The following is a 22,880-nucleotide window of genomic DNA, read 5'->3' as shown; positions in this document are numbered from 1 at the left end:
CAGAACGCAGAAGTCCATTCAATTTCTATCTGCCACACATATCCTGATAAGAGATAGCGCTGTTTGCTGGAGACTGGCCAAGAACACAGTTAGTTGCCCATGGTGTACCATTGCACAAAGAAATGCTTTGAAGGAACTACAAGAAGGCTTTGACCTCGAGAGCTGTGGAATCCATGTTGTGCATTCCAACTGTAGTGAACACACACACACACACACACACACACACACACACACACACAGAAGTATTTAGACCTCTTCACGTTGTTGTGTTGTAGAAGTCATTCTTGTGTGATGCTTTCTGGAGAAACTCAGATTAAACAGTCTAAGATTTAGTAAAGGACAGTTCAGAGCTGAGTCATGAAAAATAAACAAAATAAAGCTCTTCTACGCATTATTTTTGAAAATACTTTACAGAAATAATCAAGAAATAAATGAATGTAAAATAAGGTTATTATATACACAACTGTGATCTTCAGGACTCCTCACAGATGTTATTTGGGTTTTAAGTCTGGGCTTAGGCTGGGACTCTCAAGGACAGTCAGAAACTTGTACCGAAGCCACTCCAGTGTGTCTTGGCTGTATGCTACGGGTCATTTTGGAATGGTTTTAGCAGGGGAAGAGTTTGGCGTTCAACAGAAATATTGCATTGAGTTCGATTTTTGTCACACACCAGACCTTATTACTTCGAGAATCCTTTAAATGCTGTTGGCTATAGAGTGGATCCAATGAGGACATCTTCTTATAGGCCGACGAGAATCGCAAGCATTAAAGCATCCGGAGGGGTCCCTCAACGAAGAGCAAAATGTTTCCATTGGATTTGGAATATTTCAGAAAATAAGTGGCAAACACATGTTTATGGTACTTCTGTTATTGTGGTAGCTTGGTGCAATGTGCCCTTTATTGCAGAGGGAAATGGAAGAAATAAGGTCTGTATATAATAACCTTATTTTACATAAATGTATTTCTCATTACATGTCACTTTTTAGACTCTTTCATCCAAAGCGACTTAAAACTCAATACTGTGGGCAATCCCCACAGGAGCACTTTGGGGTGAAGAGTCTCAGGGACACAACGACATGCTGACTGCAGTGGGGTTTGAACCTGTGACCCCCTGACCCCAACACCAACACACAACCCCCTGCACCACACTGCCTTCTCCCTTTTTCTACTTTATTTTGTTTATTTTTCATGACTCAAATCTGGATGCTTGGACTCTCCTTATGAAAGATCTGTTTAATCTGAGTTTCTCCAGAAAGCATCACACAAAGATTGACTTCTACAACACAACAAAGTGAAGAGGTCTGAATACTTTCTGTGGCCACATGATGTGTGTGTGTGTGTGTGTGTGTGTGTGTGTGTGTGTGTGTGTGTGTGTGTGTGTGTGTGTGTTCTAGCTTAGGGCGGACTCGTAATATGGACGATTAGACACACACACACACACACACACACACACACACACACACACACACATCATGTGGCCACAGAAAGTATTCAGACCTCTTCACTTTATTTCCTCGGGGGAAAAAACGATGAACCGTCCCTAACCAGCTTGGGTCCATCAGCAACTCCTTCTCACATATAATACCAAACTGCTAATAAATGTGGATCTTCAAGAATGCAAACAGGCTCTAAAGCACTTTGGTATTTCAGTACTCACATAGCATAACATAAATGTGTCCGCCTTGCATTTCTGTGCAGTCTATATTGGGCAAAACCATTTTTTTCAATGTTGTATTTATGGTACTGTAAGGCCATGACAGGCAATTTGGTGTCACCACATCCACTCCTGCTCTAAAAGACCTTCTTCACAGGATCTGTTTTTGGGATCCTGTACTTAGTAGGCTGGTTTTATCCGTGGACTGCTAGATGAAGGGAGTGTTATATAGTCTGGTTTCACTTATAGTGGCAGTGGTAATAGGTTAAACATAATAATATAATAACGCTTTTTGAAGGGAATGAAAGAAGAAGTGTCTAATCTCTATCTAGGATGTCATGTCTTTTCAAAGTGCATGTTAGGACAGTGTACAGAGTGACAGCTCTTTTAAATTACAGCACACTATTAACATGACTCTCCGGCTGCAGACGAACCTCTCTCAGATCGACTTTTAGAATGTGTTGCTGTGTGCAGCTTAGTCTAATAATAACACCTTAATGAAAAAGATTCTTGACGAAGCAGAGAATATTGTTGCAAACATGCCCACACATGATTCCTTTTAACCTATACTGTCTTTAAATAGCAAGTTCAATAAGAAAATGTCTCCGTAACTTGTCAGAAGTAATGCATCAAATGAAGTGTTAGGATTTAGTTTGATCATATTGCAATATCAGTCAAAAAGAATTGCAATTGGGTACAGGGTTCCTACATCGTTTTAACAATGATACACAGGTGACACACAGCATACAGCAGAACATAGCCTACTTCTACTCCACTACATTTGGGAAGCTAATAGGGTACATTTTACTACAATACATTTATTTACATGTATTAGTTACTTGTCGGATTGCATTTTTCTAGAACTTGTTGACAATATTAATGGAACAAAATGAGCTGTGGTGATCTGTTAGGACGTGAAGATTCGTGGCGCACTCATAACACGCAGGGCATGATTTATTTTTACTGTTGGGACTCGGGTTTGAGTCCAGCATGAACTTTGTTGTTATTTTCATGTCGATGCACATTGAATATGTTGTTTGAATAGAGGATTCGTAATATTGTTTGCCGACACCAACATTCACGACCAAGCAGCATTTTAAAGTCTAAATATCCCCAATGACATTTCTGCTGCTATCTTTGCAAAACGAGGTAACAGTCACATCTGATCTGGATGAGTGCTGCACAATACCGTTTTTATAAGGGATACATGTGTGGGTAGTCTTTCATATTAAACATGATCGCTGGTAGATAGCCACAGAAATCGTAACACAATTTAATCTGGGCGGGTCACATTTGAACGTGGGCGGGTCCCAGTTCCGTGGGAGGATCACAGTTTAACACAGATGAAGACTTCTCCACGCTGCTTTCAAACTGTGAGTAAACACCGTGTGCTTCACTTGGAGGCTGTCTGAAGGTATACACAGATGGACTTGGACATTAACAACGATATTCCGTAATAAGTCTGGAAACAGTAGCTGGTTTAAATGATTTATTCGAGCAACTCGTTTGTCTTGTTGTAGTCCTCGCTGTGCGTGTCCGGATATCGCCATCGTAATCACAACCTCACACACTGGTACTGGATGTGCATCAACGTGTTCCTAAGAAGCCAAATATACCAAAAGATGTATGTAAACGACAGAAGAAAGCGATCGAAATGTGTATTTCAGTCGAAAGCCACGCACCCCACGGAAACGAGTTGATTGGGAAACAAGTTGATCGGGAAACAAGTTAATCCGGAACACCGGCAACGGCAGCCAGCAACGGAGGCAGAAGTCTAAAATAAGTTAAAATGAAAAACAATGTGCAGTGCAGTAAAGATGTGCAATGCAGGGCAGTAGTCCAATTCGAAAGTTTTGCAAGAACGAATGTTAGCTGAGGGTGATGGAGGGTAACAGAGGCGGAGAAGCGGAGAACAGTCAACGCCAGCGTCCTCTCCGGCGGGAAAGTCAGAAGTTTTTTATATTAACTCACAGCGTGGGTCAAAGCATTTATGCAGTCTAATATTTCCCCCTTTTGGATGCATAATAATATGAAGATGTAGATAAAGTTATCTATACATATTATTATGCAGCCTTTATTTTTAATTCTTAAATGTGACCTTAAGTGCTTTGGTTTTCTTTTCTCCATACTTTTGAAACTGTCTTTCAAGTAAAATGTGATTAAATCCAATTGCTTTGTCACAAATGATGAATTCATGATTCAGGTTATGAAGGTCAATTCACAAAGAGACATATTTTCCTGGTGAATCACACCTCCTACGAGTGGGTGTGAGGTCTCAGACAGTTTGGTGGTCCTTATTGAAAAGCCACAAGTATCCAATGATCCCAAAAAAAGCAGAAGAATTTGATTCCAAAGCCGAGAGAACAAATCCCCTATTTGATTTCCACTTTGCTGCAAAGGCCTGAGGTCATTCCATGTCTTGTGGGAGGCTGGCTGCCTGACAGCTGCACAGCCACACACTCTTGGACTCATCGGAGCTCTTTGAAGCGTTACACAGCTACACAGGCCTTCTGTTCCAACTGTTTGATGAAGTTTACAAAAACGTCCTTTTTCATGCAGCTTGATTAGAGACAGAATGCTAGAGGAAGCGGCAGATATAATTATCCTAGCATGCTTTCTAGTTTTATCTTCAAATCTGTTTGTGATTTTGGTTATTGCCTGTTCTCAAACATATGTGTCAATAACGAAAAACGTATTTCTTGACTTGCATGTAGTGTGAGATCAAATGTCAGTCTTTAAAAAGCTAAATGATCTCTGTTAGCACTAACCGGATAAGTCACATGCAGCATAGTCCCACAGTGTCCACCCACTCATTCTCCACCGCTCAACCAACGGTTCCACATAACAACCTCAACCAGCTCCAGACGCAGCCTGTCCCAGAGCGCACCGCTCACCACAGTGTGCTACAGTACCTTCTTTGATTTGACGCTTTGCTACAGCTCAACATCCTGTACGCCCCTGCACTACTGTCTCACATCCCATCTGAGAAGTGAAACAGAGAGCAGCATGGGAGATACACTTTCTCTTCTGTTACTGCACATCTGCATGGCTCTATTGTGTGGTATACTATGTGATATTGTCGGGTTAAAGGGCTCAGTGTCTATACTTTGTGGGGAAAGAAGTTATACTTTGAATCACAACATTTTAGTTTTAGTGAGACATCTTCTCCTTCATACACTTCAGGTGTGTGAGTCTCCGGTAACATTTTCCTTCAAATAATATCAGTACTTTAAGCTCATGAAACTTCATATTTGTCACAGATGTTGATATCTTTCATTGAATTCTGCAACAGACGGTTCTTTTTATTATGGATTAATCTGCGGATTATTTTCTCAATTAACAGTAAGGTCTATGAAATGTCAGGCAATAGTGAAACATGTTTTTCCCACTTCGGCAAAGAGAAAACGAAGTTCTTGTTTTGTCACAAAAGACAAACATATTCAGTTATGATATACAAAATGGAGAAAAGTATAATCTCAAAATGTGAGGAACTCTTAAGCACATTTTTCTGCCATTTCTGCTTTAAAAATACACCTGAAAATGAGCAGAATAGGCTCCTTTAATGATTGATTGCACATCAAAATAGTTGCTGATTCTTTTTTGTGATCGAGTGACTAAAAAATGTATCAACAACTCGATGAAGCTCTATTATCATCTATCTCTTGAATCGTCCCTACATTTGACAAACTAAACCAAATGTCTTTGTATTGTTGTTAAAGTTAGGCTTTCAAGTGACAGATGTTGGAGCTTCCATCCAAGACTCTGTCAAAATCTGCTTTTTAATTACAGATGAAACTGATCACACTAATCTGTTCAATCTAATCAAATCAAATGACAGGAAGGATGGAGGCCCAGACCAAAACATATTTTCTCAGGTCTTTCAAAATCCGGCTCAAAACGCTTTTCTAGCTGCACTAAACATTCTCATCACTAACAACAATCTATCTATTTCAATCCATTTGTCAACAGAGTCAGTCAGCCTGAAAGCATCTAAATGAACTGTGAAAAGTCCAGAGGAGATGTTACATGTGTGAGCTCACAGCGCTGGCAGCGGCTCAGCATACTGTCTCTGCGGTCATATCAGACTGAAACAGACACAAACATTATGCAAGATCCTGCTTGCTCTGCATACAGACAACCCAACAGTGAGGAGTGCCTGCTGATGGAACATAAATCTCTGCAGCGCGATGATCTCACTGAGTTAAGAGCGTAGTTATACCCATTTTATAACGCATTCATCTTTGGGATCTTAAGTTGTTTTTGTTCTTTCTGATTCACACGCCTGGTGCCAGTGCATTGGGAGTTCAAAGACACTTGTGCCAGATATCAAAGGATTTGTGTTGTTGATACAACACCTGAGTTTCAGTACGGAACTTACGTCAAAACAATTATTTGAGAAATGGGTCAAAGAATGCATTTTTCAGTAGAGGTGGATTTGATGGGCAGCATTTTGCTTCAGATCAGAGACTTTTAACTAGAGAAACAAAACGTAAAAGAACGATGAATCTGACCAGACAAATGCTTTTGGGTCAGTAACAAGAAAGCTTTAAGCCATAACTGTTTACCTCCAGACTCCAGAAAAAGAGCAGGCCTGTTCTTCTGTGAAGAGGCAGTATTACAACATTCTGGGAAAAACAGTGCAAAAGCTGCTGATGCAACTTCCTGCTGCTCACTGAACAACTTGTCCTTAAAGTGTTTGTTATTCACACTTTAAAGAGGACAACTGTGTTTTCATACAAGTTGTTACTCTTATTTTCTTAGTTATCCCCAGCTGACTCAGAAAGCGACTCAGGTTCTGGTCCAGGCTCTCGTCACCTCACGCCTAGACTACTGCAACTCCCTCCTGGCTGGTCTACCTGCATGTGCCATCCGACCTCTGCAGCTCATCCAGAATGCAGCGGCTCGTCTGGTTTTCAACCTTCCTAAATTCTCCCACACCACTCCGCTCCTCCGCTCCCTTCACTGGCTTCCGGTAACTGCTAGAATCCACTTCAAGACACTGGTACTTGCTTACCATGCTGCGAATGGATCTGGCCCTTCCTACATCCAGGACATGGTTAAACCGTACACCCCAGCGCGTGCACTACGCTCTGCATCAGCCAAACGACTCGCTGCGCCCTCGCTGCGAGGGGGACCCAAGTTCCCATCGGCAAAAACACGTGGGTTTGCTATCCTGGCTCCAAGATGGTGGAATGAGCTCCCCATTGACATCAGGACGGCAGATAGCTTGCACATCTTCCGGCGCAAACTGAAAACTCATCTCTTTCGACTCCACTTCGAGCGTTAGAACTATTAACGAAGCACTTTTATACTAATAAAGGACTGGATTACCTAAAGCCAGTTGAGTAGCACTTGAAATGTTTGGCTCTATGAAACCTGATATACTTATATGATTCTGTTTTCTTCAAGGTTGTGTCTTCCTGGTCGAATGTACTTATTGTAAGTCGCTTTGGATAAAAGCGTCAGCTAAATGTAATGTAATGTAATGTAATCACTACTGTTAGCTTCAACAGTCCAACACGGAAAGAAACATACTATTTTTGTACAAATGTGTTTGGCAAAGATTCACCATTTGTTGTACTTCATTTTGGCATTTAATAAGAATGTGACTCACTCAGAACCGTAAATGGCATTCAGTACAGTATTAGTATGCAACTGGGAAACAGTTTATTCTTATCTGGGGGGAAAACACGGAGGTTCACAAAATGTAAATACTGATAAGGCAGTTATGAAATACAAGTGTATTATGTATGTGGCTGGCTGTACAAGTGAGCATCAAAAGACAATTGCGTCGTAGTCCAGTTTACATTACATACATTGAATGCACTGTGGATGACAGGTGGGGTCTGCTGCCACATTGCAGTGTTCTAACTGTTCAAGGTCAGTGTGCGTGCCACCTGTTATCCCCTCATTATGCTCTTACTATATGTATGTCCATTTACAGGCTGCCATTAGCTGTCCAGAGAGTGGACGATGTTGTCAATTTCTTTGCCTCTAAAAAAGTGTATATATAATATTTAAAGGGACCCTATTCTGCTGATGTTCAAGTGTATATCAGTATGTAGTGTCTCTACTTTAAAGAGTCCTCTCCTGCTGATGTTCAGGTGTATATCAGTATGTAGTGTCTCTACTTTAAAGAGTCCTCTCCTGCTGATGTTCAGGTGTATATCAGTATGTAGTGTCTCTGCTTTAAAGAGTCCTCTCCTGCTGATGTTCAGGTGTATATCAGTATGTAGTGTCTCTACTTTAAAGAGTCCTCTCCTGCTGATGTTCAGGTGTATATCAGTATGTAGTGTCTCTACTTTAAAGAGTCCTCTCCTGCTGATGTTCAGGTGTATATCAGTATGTAGTGTCTCTGCTTTAAAGAGTCCTCTCCTGCTGATGTTCAGGTGTATATCAGTCTGTAGTGTCTCTACTTTAAAGAGTCCTCTCCTGCTGATGTTCAGGTGTATATCAGTATGTAGTGTCTCTACTTTAAAGAGTCCTCTCCTGCTGATGTTCAGGTGTATATCAGTATGTAGTGTCTCTACTTTAAAGAGTCCTCTCCTGCTGATGTTCAGGTGTATATCAGTATGTAGTGTCTCTACTTTAAAGAGTCCTCTCCTGCTGATGTTCAGGTGTATATCAGTATGTAGTGTCTCTACTTTAAAGAGTCCTCTCCTGCTGATGTTCAGGTGTATATCAGTATGTAGTGTCTCTACTTTAAAGAGTCCTCTCCTGCTGATGTTCAGGTGTATATCAGTATGTAGTGTCTCTACTTTAAAGAGTCCTCTCCTGCTGATGTTCAGGTGTATATCAGCATGTAGTGTCTCTACTTTAAAGAGTCCTCTCCTGCTGATGGTCAGGTGTATATCAGTATGTAGTGTCTCTACTTTAAAGAGTCCTCTCCTGCTGATGTTCAGGTGTATATCAGTATGTAGTGTCGCTACTTTAAAGAGTCCTCTCCTGCTGATGTTCAGGTGTATATCAGTATGTAGTGTCTCTACTTTAAAGAGTCCTCTCCTGCTGATGTTCAGGTGTATATCAGCATGTAGTGTCTCTACTTTAAAGAGTCCTCCTGCTGATGTTCAGGTGTATATCAGTATGTAGTGTCTCTACTTTAAAGAGTCCTCTCCTGCTGATGTTCAGGTGTATATCAGTATGTAGTGTCTCTACTTTAAAGAGTCCTCTCCTGCTGATGTTCAGGTGTATATCAGTATGTAGTGTCTCTACTTTAAAGAGTCCTCTCCTGCTGATGTTCAGGTGTATATCAGTATGTAGTGTCTCTGCTTTAAAGAGTCCTCTCCTGCTGATGTTCAGGTGTATATCAGTATGTAGTGTCTCTACTTTAAAGAGTCCTCTCCTGCTGATGTTCAGGTGTATATCAGTATGTAGTGTCTCTACTTTAAAGAGTCCTCTCCTGCTGATGTTCAGGTGTATATCAGTATGTAGTGTCTCTGCTTTAAAGAGTCCTCTCCTGCTGATGTTCAGGTGTATATCAGTCTGTAGTGTCTCTACTTTAAAGAGTCCTCTCCTGCTGATGTTCAGGTGTATATCAGTATGTAGTGTCTCTACTTTAAAGAGTCCTCTCCTGCTGATGTTCAGGTGTATATCAGTATGTAGTGTCTCTACTTTAAAGAGTCCTCTCCTGCTGATGTTCAGGTGTATATCAGTATGTAGTGTCTCTACTTTAAAGAGTCCTCTCCTGCTGATGTTCAGGTGTATATCAGTATGTAGTGTCTCTACTTTAAAGAGTCCTCTCCTGCTGATGTTCAGGTGTATATCAGTATGTAGTGTCTCTACTTTAAAGAGTCCTCTCCTGCTGATGTTCAGGTGTATATCAGTATGTAGTGTCTCTACTTTAAAGAGTCCTCTCCTGCTGATGTTCAGGTGTATATCAGCATGTAGTGTCTCTACTTTAAAGAGTCCTCTCCTGCTGATGGTCAGGTGTATATCAGTATGTAGTGTCTCTACTTTAAAGAGTCCTCTCCTGCTGATGTTCAGGTGTATATCAGTATGTAGTGTCGCTACTTTAAAGAGTCCTCTCCTGCTGATGTTCAGGTGTATATCAGTATGTAGTGTCTCTACTTTAAAGAGTCCTCTCCTGCTGATGTTCAGGTGTATATCAGCATGTAGTGTCTCTACTTTAAAGAGTCCTCCTGCTGATGTTCAGGTGTATATCAGTATGTAGTGTCTCTACTTTAAAGAGTCCTCTCCTGCTGATGTTCAGGTGTATATCAGTATGTAGTGTCTCTACTTTAAAGAGTCCTCTCCTGCTGATGTTCAGGTGTATATCAGTATGTAGTGTCTCTACTTTAAAGAGTCCTCTCCTGCTGGTGTTCAGGTGTATATCAGCATGTAGTGTCTCTACTTTAAAGAGTACTCTCCTGCTGATGTTCAGGTGTATATCAGTATGTAGTGTCTCTACTTTAAAGAGTCCTCTCCTGCTGATGTTCAGGTGTATATCAGCATGTAGTGTCTCTACTTTAAAGAGTCCTCCTGCTGATGTTCAGGTGTATATCAGTATGTAGTGTCTCTACTTTAAAGAGTCCTCTCCTGCTGATGTTCAGGTGTATATCAGTATGTAGTGTCTCTACTTTAAAGAGTCCTCTCCTGCTGATGTTCAGGTGTATATCAGTATGTAGTGTCTCTACTTTAAAGAGTCCTCTCCTGCTGGTGTTCAGGTGTATATCAGCATGTAGTGTCTCTACTTTAAAGAGTCCTCTCCTGCTGATGTTCAGGTGTATATCAGTATGTAGTGTCTCTACTTTAAAGAGTCCTCTCCTGCTGATGTTCAGGTGTATATCAGTATGTAGTGTCTCTACTTTAAAGAGTCCTCTCCTGCTGATGTTCAGGTGTATATCAGTATGTAGTGTCTCTACTTTAAAGAGTCCTCTCCTGCTGATGTTCAGGTGTATATCAGTATGTAGTGTCTCTACTTTAAAGAGTCCTCTCCTGCTGATGTTCAGGTGTATATCAGTATGTAGTGTCTCTACTTTAAAGAGTCCTCTCCTGCTGATGTTCAGGTGTATATCAGTATGTAGTGTCTCTACTTTAAAGAGTCCTCTCCTGCTGATGTTCAGGTGTATATCAGTATGTAGTGTCTCTACTTTAAAGAGTCCTCTCCTGCTGATGTTCAGGTGTATATCAGTATGTAGTGTCTCTGCTTTAAAGAGTCCTCTCCTGCTGATGTTCAGGTGTATATCAGTATGTAGTGTCTCTGCTTTAAAGAGTCCTCTCCTGCTGATGTTCAGGTGTATATCAGTATGTAGTGTCTCTACTTTAAAGAGTCCTCTCCTGCTGATGTTCAGGTGTATATCAGTATGTAGTGTCTCTGCTTTAAAGAGTCCTCTCCTGCTGATGTTCAGGTGTATATCAGTATGTAGTGTCTCTACTTTAAAGAGTCCTCTCCTGCTGATGTTCAGGTGTATATCAGTATGTAGTGTCTCTACTTTAAAGAGTCCTCTCCTGCTGATGTTCAGGTGTATATCAGTATGTAGTGTCTCTACTTTAAAGAGTACTCTCCTGCTGATGTTCAGGTGTATATCAGTATGTAGTGTCTCTGCTTTAAAGAGTCCTCTCCTGCTGATGTTCAGGTGTATATCAGTATGTAGTGTCTCTACTTTAAAGAGTCCTCTCCTGCTGATGTTCAGGTGTATATCAGTATGTAGTGTCTCTACTTTAAAGAGTCCTCTCCTGCTGATGTTCAGGTGTATATCAGTATGTAGTGTATCTACTTTAAAGAGTCCTCTCCTGCTGATGTTCAGGTGTATATCAGTATGTAGTGTCTCTACTTTAAAGAGTCCTCTCCTGCTGATGTTCAGGTGTATATCAGTAGGTAGTGTCTCTACTTTAAAGAGTCCTCTCCTGCTGATGTTCAGGTGTATATCAGTATGTAGTGTCTCTACTTTAAAGAGTCCTCTCCTGCTGATGTTCAGGTGTATATCAGTATGTAGTGTCTCTACTTTAAAGAGTCCTCTCCTGCTGATGTTCAGGTGTATATCAGTATGTAGTGTCTCTACTTTAAAGAGTACTCTCCTGCTGATGTTCAGGTGTATATCAGTATGTAGTGTCTCTGCTTTAAAGAGTCCTCTCCTGCTGATGTTCAGGTGTATATCAGTATGTAGTGTCTCTACTTTAAAGAGTCCTCTCCTGCTGATGTTCAGGTGTATATCAGTATGTAGTGTCTCTACTTTAAAGAGTCCTCTCCTGCTGATGTTCAGGTGTATATCAGTATGTAGTGTCTCTACGTTAAAGAGTCCTCTCCTGCTGATGTTCAGGTGTATATCAGTATGTAGTGTCTCTACTTTAAAGAGTCCTCTCCTGCTGATGTTCAGGTGTATATCAGTATGTAGTGTCTCTACTTTAAAGAGTACTCTCCTGCTGATGTTCAGGTGTATATCAGTATGTAGTGTCTCTGCTTTAAAGAGTCCTCTCCTGCTGATGTTCAGGTGTATATCAGTATGTAGTGTCTCTACTTTAAAGAGTACTCTCCTGCTGATGTTCAGGTGTATATCAGTATGTAGTGTCTCTACTTTAAAGAGTACTCTCCTGCTGATGTTCAGGTGTATATCAGTATGTAGTGTCTCTACTTTAAAGAGTCCTCTCCTGCTGATGTTCAGGTGTATATCAGTATGTAGTGTCTCTACTTTAAAGAGTCCTCTCCTGCTGATGTTCAGGTGTATATTAGTATGTAGTGTCTCTACTTTAAAGAGTCCTCTCCTGCTGATGTTCAGGTGTATATCAGTATGTAGTGTCTCTACTTTAAAGAGTCCTCTCCTGCTGATGTTCAGGTGTATATCAGTATGTAGTGTCTCTACTTTAAAGAGTCCTCTCCTGCTGATGTTCAGGTGTATATCAGTATGTAGTGTCTCTACTTTAAAGAGTCCTCTCCTGCTGATGTTCAGGTGTATATCAGTATGTAGTGTCTCTACATGTCTCAAAAAGCTCTTTATTTTTCTCATACTGCTGCAGCACCTCTTTTCCCCCTCTGTCAGAAACCAGAGCCCAGTCTGCTCTGATTGGTTAGCTGGCTGCCTCTGTTGTGATTGGTCAACTGCTTAGATATGTCCCGCCCCTCAGCCTATCACGCACAATGTGTTGGAGTGCTAGCCAATAAAAGCATTAATGTTACAAAATGATATTATGTTACAAATTAATCACTGCAAGCTTTAATTTAAAATGAACAAATGAAGATATTCATTTGCATGTGTGAGAAGTTGTGTCCAAGGTAATAATAACACATATAGTACAAATAATGGTGAGAAATTAATAAACATAACACTAAGACATTAAACAATATGTAATTCTGCATCCTTTTACCATGATGTGATGATATATATTCATGTTCTAATATTGTTATTTTCATTGTGAAATTCATTTTGGCCATATCACCCATGTAAATGCATGTTTTAAAAGTCTTCATAGTATATTTGGTAATATGGGTGGAGACAAATAATGTATATTGGCATCTTCTTGTTGTCAGTGCATCTCAAACTACAACAGATGTGTAATTCACCTCATCTGACCCATGATATGGTGCAAGCCAGTCAGCTGACATTAAGACTCAGGAATAATGTATAACAGAGCCTCACTGCATCAGTACAACCACATGACATGTTTCAAAAGTGATTGAATCACCTTCATTATGAAGCATTAGTGGATGATTTGTTTCAAACAGAGATGTTCACTGAGGTAAGTGGCAGCCTCTACACTATATTTTACACTTGCCTCCAGCACTGAGCCACAGCAGCCTTGCCCACATATGCTGGCTGAGAACTCATGTGATATTTACTGTTCCCCAGTGCCTCGCCGCCCCACCGATTTACGAGACAAGCAAACACAACATCAGCACATGAGGTGGGAGCAGGGCCTACATATGTGTAACAAAAGCAGCATTGTGCAACACTGTTATAGCTCCATTAAACTGTCAGCAGTGGGGAAAGAGCAGGTCGAGCTTTGAAACATTCAGGACTGTCCTTGGGAAGCAAACTGCCTGCGCATCAACATGGACAGACTGTTCATAACTGACTGAAGATCATAAACAGTGCAAACGATTATATACACTTTATACTTGTTTTGCATTTTCAACCAGACAGCTGAGTTTTCTTTGATCTCTGACAGCTCTGCTGATTCAGCTACTGAACACTACAGCCAGGACTTTATCCAATTGAAAGCTTCACAACACAGAGAGATTCATAACGTTACCAAACCAGAGACACTGTCACATTAGTCACAACAGATATCTACAGTTAGGAAGGCACACTCATACAAAGCAGTGTTGGAAGAACTACTCAAATCCATTACTTTAGTTCAAGTACAAATAGTGTGGTCTGATAATACTTCACTTCAAGTAAAAGTCCTGATTTCAAAATGTTATTTAAGTAAAAGTACAAAAGTTTAGCATTAAATTGTACTTAAAGTACAAAAAGTAAAATGACTCATTCTGCACCATTGCCCATTTCAGATTATAAAAAAAGTACATAAGTATTATTATCTTATTGCACATCAAGTATCAAATGTAAAAGTACTTAAATGCAGAATATATTTTTCCACAGTGTTTTATTATCATGGTTATTATATTATCCTATTTGTATGTAATAGCATTTGTGTAGTAATCTTACCTCGATGTGGACCAAATGTAGTAGATTAGTAGTACAGTACTTATGAACTAGTAGTAGTGAATTAGTATATGATCAGCATATAATATGTTTTCATAACTGAGTGTGTACAAAATGTTAGTGGAGTAAGAAGTACAATATTTGCAATAGATGTGAAGTAAATTACAAATGTCAAAAATGGACTTAAGGACAATACTTGTAAAAGTAAATGTACTAAGTAACTTTCCACCACTGCCTAAACCTGCGTGCCAACATAGCGACAGAGTCTGAAAGCAAGGCTAAAGCATCATGCTTTAAAACCGAAAGTAGCCCTCAGCAGAAATGGTAACTGGAGCAGCTGCTCTGAAGCAGGACCTGCAGCAGGACCCACACACCTACACAGGCTCCAGAGCTGTCATGGTGTAACACAGTTTAGATCGAGACATGCATCACTATATTAAACATCAAAAGTGTACAGGGCGTTTCTCGATGGCATCTAGTATGAAGCCAAACAAACAGTAATACTGTGCAAAATGTGTAAGCACCACAAAACTTTCTTAAAAAGTTGGAAAACCCGCCTGTTGTCCCACTGTCATCTTCCATCAAAACACAGGCTACCAATGAATGCGTTAGGAAGCATTACGAAATAACTGTAAAACGTTATTACATTAAGAGCTGCTTCAAGAAAGATGTCCAGCCGAACTACCCTGAAATGTTACAATTACGTAAAATGCTGTAAATCATGTCGTATGTATTGACGACGATAAGCAAGATTGTTTTATTGTATTTAAGCAAAAGTGTTCCCTCCATAACCATGTGTGCGACATATCCAAATAGTCAGGCAACTTTCCATAATGCTGTTTTCAGAAGAAAAAAAGCACATAACAGAGACACAAAATACAGCTTTTTTGCTTTTTCACTCACCCAAACTGTTTGTGGAGGAATCCATAATCCGAAATTTAAATTGTGGAAGGTTTCTTCAGAGGGGAAGCCTGGACCGAGGTGTGTTTTCCATGCTGAGAGGAGTGTCAGCAGTCACACTCTGGGGACGAGTGTCAAACTCCCGGGGTAAGCAACAACAACACCGGAAACGGGGGCCGTTTTTCTGTAAAAAGAAAGGCTGTTGTTAGTTGAACCATACATAAATAAGAATAAATAACTAAATCACGTGAATATCAATTAATTACATAATTATGGTAAACAAAGTAACGAACTTACAACACAGGACGTCGTTTGTGGAAAGATTCAACTTGCCCTCCGGAAGTGGTGTAGCTCATTATAGCTAGCTTGATGCTATTCGCTTCAGGGCACCATGCAGAGATGAGTTATGGAAGTCAAAAGATGTATCAATGTTGCTTTTATAAGCTGTCTCCAACAGTCTTCAGTCTCCTTGTATGACGCAGTAAAGACAGTCTACCAGAAGTGTTAAAGAAGATAGGAGTTTTAAACTTACAACACACACTTCTGAGCGCCTGTCAAATCCAAGCTGTTTGTATGAAAGCTTTTTGGCGCCACCACGCGGCAGTGTCATGCATTGCACGCGCATCTCATTTATCACTGTAGAGCAGAAACTACGACTTGGTACGAATTTAAATGTAAATGTTGTGTTGGTTTAGCTTTCCACTTGTCCAATGTTTGATCAGAGGTGGAAGAATTACTCAGATTATTTATTTCCAATACTACACTGTACAAATACTCTGCTACAAGTAAAAGTCCTGTGTTCATCCCTTCAATGTTGCACTTTGTAAAAGTGGGGTTCAATCAGGGGCGCCGTAAGGGGGTAAACAGTTAGGACGATTCTAAGGGCCCGTGACTGACAGGGGCCCCAAAAAATGTAGAACATTACAAAAAAAGGTTTAAGTAACCTTTCATCAATCATCAATAATTAACATTAATATAATATTATATTGATAATGTACTCCTAAACTTACGATTCATTTAACTTATTTTTGTTCGAAAAGTTCATTATCCAAAGCCTCTGTACACCCCCCTCTATTTACATGTAATGGTTTGGTCCTGTCTCCAAACGCTGTGCGGCACCGCATTTTCTAGCAGAGTAAGAGCATGTGAGCAGGGATGCTAGTACTTACGTGTGTACGATGTCTTAACGACTAACAAAGTCAGGCTTTCAAAAAAGAAAAGAAAGGAGAGAAAGACAAGAGAGAGGGACTAAAGGGCGACAGTATGTCACCCAGTTTTGCTCTGATTTAGCACCACCATCAGGCCTTTTCATTTCCATTTCCGTTTTGTTGTCCATTTACACTTTAATACCCGCTTATTTTGTAGTTGGTATGTATATTTAATTAAAAAATCTTCTGCTTATGTTATTTTTTTATAGCATTTTATAAATGATAATATTGGTGTTAATGTTCACTTTATTTTAATTTAAGTGGTCATATTTAAGTTATATTTATTTTTGATTTATGAATGTTCCATTCAAAAATGTTATTAAAAAGGCATGTACACCATAAAAGATGACTATTGAGGTCTATTGTCAGGAATGTTAGTGTTATATCAAATAGTGAATTCTACTGCAGTAGAATGTTGCACGTCTGCACAGTGTTATATGTTTACCGCTCAGTGTCAGTAAATATTGTGCAGTTAGTATTGGACTACAAGATAGATGCAAGCCTGTTCAGGTAGAGTTATTTAAAGCATAAATTAGTCGGTTGGGTTCTGGAGGTGTGGTTACAGCATTGTGCTTGGTTGGCGTGGCCTGTGCCTGGTGGTGGGGCCCAATGTGATATATTTTCATGGGGCCCAAAATCCCTGGCGGCCCCCCTGGGTTCAATTGAATGACTAACTTAATTACTACATGGTGGCTTAACCTTTAATACGATATGATAATGTATTAGTTGATTTATATGTTGTATGCATAGCATACATCTGCAAAGTAACTAGTAACTTAATCTGTTAAATAAATGTAGTGGAGTAAAAAAAGTACAACATCTGCCAACAAACTGTAGTGGAGTAAACGTATAAAGTAGCATGAAACGAAAATGCTCAAGTAAGGTCAACCTAAATGTTTTACTTAAATACAATACTTGAGTATATGTACTTAGTTACACTACACCACTGTGTTGGATACATACATTATGTTAAAAAATCCATGTTTGCAAATGTTCATGTTTTCTTTTACAGAATTTGATAAATAAGTACAATATAATAACTTTCTATAACGAAAACAGGAGCCAAAACATCTTAAAGATAGCCCATTTTAGAGGAGTGTACAACACAGTGATAATAAGCGTTTCAGCTGTAAATCAGAGGTTACGGAACCTTTATTTGCCCATGTTTCTGTTGTCTGGGGGAAGCCATTGTGTGTAGGACCCGGATGTCCTGCCGGCTTTTCATCATGGAGGCTTCCAAGGAGAGGTATTTCTGAAGGAGACTGTTTGTTCGTACATCTGTCAATTGAAATGGTGGGTATTGAGCACGGGATTAAAAGCTTAAGACTAAATGTAGTTGTTGTTTAAAATATACCTCAGTCATGGATTGCTGAACCAAAAAATGCAAAATAACATGCTTGACATTTAGCCATTAACAGCTCCTATAACTGTGTATTCGAAACTTCAGAGACACATGTGTATTTTTAAGACACTACAAGAGTCCCTCTTCAGGTCGGGTATAATAAATGCATTATACACACTGTATTATATTCAGTGGTGTCGTGTAACTAAGTACATTTACTCAAGTTGTGTACTTAAGTAAAACATGTTGGTACTGGTACTTAATTTGAGTATTTTCAAATGATGCTGCTTATGCTTTTACTTCATTACATGTTGTTGTCATATGTTGTAGTATACTACAATAATACGTTGTATTTATAATATATCCTTTACTCTATATGTATGCATTCATGTGACTTGCATGTATTATTCTTTTTTTTTAAATGACGTTTGATCATGCAAGCATTGCAAAGTGTACTTTTTATGAAAGGGGACTTTTTCTTCATGTATTAGTGTTACTTGTGTGCTTATTTAGGTTATTAATTCGTAATATAAAACACACATTATTATAGTTTTAACTGCCCATTAGTGTATACATTTTAAATATCTGGGGCTTAAAATGGCCATTTTGAATAACGGGTGCTTTATAATGCTTATACTTTTTTATTTAAGTACAATTTTCCATGCAAGACTTTTACTTATAACTGAGTATTCGTACACTGCAGTATTGCTATTTCTACTTAAGTAAATAATCTGAGGACTTCTTCCACCTCTGATTGCTGATACACACCTAAATGCAAAGCGGTGCTGTGACACTATAGGAGTATAACAGTCTTACCAGAGTGCCTTGAATGCATGTTTTGAGAATAATTCAGCAGTTCTGAACACTGTCCATGTTTCTGCCCCGTTTGCAGTTCTGTTTCCTGAGAGTCAGTGTGATGGATCTACCATGAAGTGTGCTCGCTGCCTGCTCCAGCTGCAAGGTCTCCGGCTGCAGGGTCTCCAGCTGCAGGGTCTCCGGCTGCAGGGTCTCCAGGGACAGTCCGCCCGGTCTGCAGCCCAGCATGGAGCTCTGCTTCAGTCCTCCTCTCAGCCTCACATGCTTCGAAACACCCAGCACCAGGTACACTGTCATTTGATTCAGAATACTTTATTGTCCATCACATTTACATATAATAGAAATGTGTCTTTGGCACTGGCAAATAGGATAAAATAACACTCTACCATACACAGTACTACATACAATTCATATACTACACACAAAAAGAGTGAAATTGCATTGTAAAGTGACGGAGTGGCAGTCTTAATAAAAGTGCAAAGTGGTTTTGTTCTTGCACTGACTTGGGTCTATTAACATATCAGTTGTATTAAAAATACATAAAAATGAGGTGTTGGTGGCAGAAAGAAGGATCCTGGAGGCTTGAAAAGGGGGCTTGAGTTTGAGTCAAAGAGTCATCTCCACTCAAAGTATTCCATGAAGCAAGTAATCGCAGAAACATGTCTCTTTCCTCAACGATCTTCTGGATAAATGAATCTCACCAGTCAGCACTTATAACAAATTGTAGCAGCAAAATTATAAGACAATAAAACATGTACCTCAAAATTAAACTGCGGCTGTGACACCAGATAGCGAATCTCATGCAGGGAAAATTAGAAGTTCAGGCAAGAATATCGTTTTTGTGCATTTTATTCCGATGATCTAATATCATACAACACTATATAGTAATGAATGTTGCCCTGCAGACTTGACTATAGCTCACCTTGTGCTAACCCACAACATTTTCCATCTCCAATCCCACCACCATCTGTCTCCAATATATACATAATCACCGAAACCTTCCAAAATAAAAGCATAAAGACTTACTTTAATTAACAACAATAATAACACTAAATAATAATAAATGTAATATATACAATACAGCAAGGAAATAAATGTTTAACTATTAAATAATATAAATCACTGTATAGCTCCAACAATGTAATTCCAGCCAGCCTCTTTCTTGTTTCCGACTTATTGTAGGTGATAAGGCGTTTCCACAGGAGCCCGATAAATGACAAGAATCAACCCATCCCTGCAGAGTTCATCAACGAGGACGACAATAAAAAGGACAAGTCTCTGGTCATCCATGACGACCTGTTTGAGCAGGTTGCCAGGGAGACCAAAACCAAGGCCACGTTTAACAAAGTGATGGAGGTGTTCATCAAGCAGGACGTGAGGCGCCGCGGCCACGTGGAGTTCATCTACGCCGCTCTGCAGAAGATGCCGGAGTTCGGCGTGGAGAGAGACCTGGCCGTCTACAACAAGCTGCTGGACGTCTTCCCCAAAGAGGTGTTTGTGCCCAGGAACTTTATCCAGATCATGTTCAACCACTACCCCCGGCAGCAGGAGTGTGGAGTGCAGCTGCTGGAGCAGATGGAGGGCTATGGTGGGTGATGGGAGTCTGCACAGAGACACTTCCATGTGTCATACCAATGTGTCTGTCCATCTCAATAATAATAATGATTAACTTCATGTTTATAGCTCCTTTCAAATCATAGTTTGGTGTGCATCCTGAGAAGCATTCCCAACATGTGTTCTTCTACTGCAACATTTTGATTCTTCTCCCAAATTCATCATCGCAGAAATTCTGTTCAAACATCAAAACATTAAGCTCAATTAGGAATCGACGGTTATTACTCCCGACATTCATAGCTTTCATAATTCTGCATTCACACCGCAATGTCTTCAGGAAGTGCATCCTCTAGTTACAGCACAGAGAACAGAACACTGGTGAGAAGACACAGAGTGAAGTGAACTAAACAACACAGGGTAAAACAGATAGACACCACGTTTTCTGCACTAATGAGTTAAAGACTGAGACAGAGAACCAAGACTGTTCAACTTGACCTATGATAATGACTTCACTTTTATCAGCATTTAGCAACAGGAAATGTTGTGACATCTATTTGCGGATATCCTGCAGGTAGTTGAGGAGATAACCAGTGTTATGAGTGGATGCAGGGTCGAAGCTTAAATACATCTGGGTGTCATCTGCATAGAAATGCAAAGTGATGATGTGCTTACAGATGATGACATGATCAGTCTTTATGATTGTTTTTCAGGTATCATGCCCAACGTTGACACCAAAGTCCTGCTGATCCAGATCTTTGGAGTGAAGGGCCACCCCATGAGGAAATACCAGCGCATCATGTACTGGTTCCCAAAGTTCAAACACACAAACCCCTACCCCATCCCCAAGAATCTGCCGGAAGACCCCGTGGACCTGGCACGCTTCAGCCTGGCCCGCATCGCTGATGACCGGGACGCTAAAGTCACCGTGTATCAGGTACCACTTTGGAGAGGGAAATACATTTAACACACCTATATTATTTCATGTGTTTATTTTCTTATTATTTTCCTAGGCCTTTCTTGACAAATAGATAACCTGTCTTTTCCAATGTTTCTGTGTATCTGCTCTTTCTCTAGCTGCCCTGCACCGACATCACAGAGAGCGGGGAGGAGATCACACTTCCACATGTAGTCGGTATGGAAACTGTTTGTTTGTTTGTTGCTTTTTCTGAGGTTTTATTGTCGTTACATGATTCCCACTGTTTAAGGAACCTTAGGAGTTGTGTCCCACGCTGGTTTGGTAAGGGGATGGAAGAAAACATGTGGGATTATGTGTAAAGTTTTGTATACAGCTGTATTTATATACATATTTTCAGTTATTGCCTTCTTTGCCACATTATTGCAGTAAATGCTTTCAAGCCTAACTGGAAAGGAAACAAACAACTATAACAAACCAGGAAACTGTATTCTGAGCAACATACAAATGTTAAATGAATACAATGGTGGGATCAGATCCATATATAACTCAGAAGTGTTCTCACTCTCTTTGTTCCCTTTCCTTCCTGTGTCCCAGGTATCCAGAGCCCCAGCCAGATGGAGCTGCTGGCCCAGCACAACCCCAGCCGGCCCGTGTTTGTGGAGGGCCCCTTCCCTCTGTGGCTCCGGGACAAGTGTGTGTACTACTACGTGCTCAGAGCAGACCCCGTATCGCCTGAGGAGAAGGTGGGAAAACTCTGCTATTATCTGATCAGTTAGTAACAGGAAATGCATATCAGTGTTGGTCATGTTGGTGTGGAAAAAACATGGACAACATTTAAAGGATTACATTCACATGCTACTCAGCTGTGAGTAATATAATAACAGTGTGTTTCACCTTATAGATAGATGGATAGATACACACAAATGTTACACAAATGTAACATTTGTGATATTGGGCTATATAAATAAACATTGATTGATTGATTGATTGAAGAAAAATATAAATTCAACACCTTTGTTTTTGCTCCCATTTTTCATGAGATGAACTCAAAGATCTAAAACATTTTCTATAAACACAAAATAACCGTTTCTCTCAAATATTATTCACAAATCTGAAAAAATCTGTGATAGTGAGCACATCTCCTTTGCCGAGATAATCCATCCCACCTCACAGGTGTGGCATATCAAGATGCTGATTAGACTGCATGATTATTGCACAGGTGTGCCTTAGGCTGGCCACAATAAAAGGCCACTCTGAAACATGCAGTTTTGCTTTATTGGGGGAGTCTGGGGGGGTCCGAAAACCAGTCAGTATCTGGTGTGACCACCATTTGCCTCACGCAGTGCAACACATCTCCTTCGCATAGAGTTGATCAGGTTGTTGATCGTGGCCTGTGGAATGTTGGTCCACTCCTCTTCAATGGCTGTGCCAAGTTGCTGGATATTGGCAGGAACTGGAACACGCTGTCGTATACGCCGATCCAGAGCATCCCTAACATGCTCAATGGGTGACATGTCAGGTGAGTATGCTGGCCATGCAAGAACTGGGATGTTTTCAGCCTCCAGGAATTGTGTACAGATCCTTGCAACATGGGGCCGTGCATTATCATGCTGCAACATGAGGTGATGGTCGTGGATGAATGGCACAACAATGGGCCTCAGGATCTTGTCACGGTATCTCTGTGCATTCACAATGCCATCAATAAAATGCACCTGTGTTCGTCATCCATAACATACGCCTGCCCATACCATAACCCCACCACCACCATGGGCCACTCGATTCACAACATTGACATCAGAAAACCGCTCACCCACACGACGCCACACACGCTGTCTGCCGTCTGCTCTGAACAGTGAAAACCGGGATTCATCCGTGAAGAGAACACCTCTCC

General features: G+C 40.3%; 2 protein-coding genes across 4 annotated transcripts in view; one reads left to right on the top strand and one right to left on the bottom strand.

The window, feature by feature from the left end:
* Nucleotides 1-15,618, bottom strand: part of eml3 (EMAP like 3) — a 76,484-nt gene extending 60,866 nt beyond the window's left edge. Inside the window, exons 1-2 of one of the 2 annotated variants that reach the window (XM_034224837.1) lie at nucleotides 15,451-15,618; nucleotides 15,157-15,337 (exon numbers count right to left, since the gene is read on the bottom strand). In XM_034224837.1, the coding sequence (XP_034080728.1) occupies nucleotides 15,157-15,181 (25 nt within the window). In that variant the 5' untranslated portion in view covers nucleotides 15,182-15,337; nucleotides 15,451-15,618. The remainder of the gene's footprint in view (nucleotides 1-15,156; nucleotides 15,338-15,450) is intronic. The other variant, XM_034224839.1, reaches the window with a different exon arrangement.
* Nucleotides 3,005-22,880, top strand: part of ecsit (ECSIT signaling integrator) — a 26,992-nt gene continuing 7,116 nt past the window's right edge. The window contains exons 1-6 of one of the 2 annotated variants that reach the window (XM_034224844.1): nucleotides 3,005-3,027; nucleotides 18,596-18,804; nucleotides 19,702-20,107; nucleotides 20,784-21,007; nucleotides 21,148-21,205; nucleotides 21,584-21,732. In XM_034224844.1, the coding sequence (XP_034080735.1) occupies nucleotides 18,631-18,804; nucleotides 19,702-20,107; nucleotides 20,784-21,007; nucleotides 21,148-21,205; nucleotides 21,584-21,732 (1,011 nt within the window). In that variant the 5' untranslated portion in view covers nucleotides 3,005-3,027; nucleotides 18,596-18,630. Of the gene's footprint in view, nucleotides 3,028-17,544; nucleotides 17,655-18,595; nucleotides 18,805-19,701; nucleotides 20,108-20,783; nucleotides 21,008-21,147; nucleotides 21,206-21,583; nucleotides 21,733-22,880 lie in introns of those variants that run through there. The other variant, XM_034224843.1, reaches the window with a different exon arrangement.

This window comes from Gymnodraco acuticeps, unplaced genomic scaffold (genome assembly GCF_902827175.1).
Source record: "Gymnodraco acuticeps unplaced genomic scaffold, fGymAcu1.1, whole genome shotgun sequence".
Taxonomy (NCBI): domain Eukaryota; kingdom Metazoa; phylum Chordata; class Actinopteri; order Perciformes; family Bathydraconidae; genus Gymnodraco; species Gymnodraco acuticeps.
The sequence above is the reverse complement of the archived record's forward strand: the minus strand, read 5'-3'. Positions and strand labels throughout refer to the sequence as shown.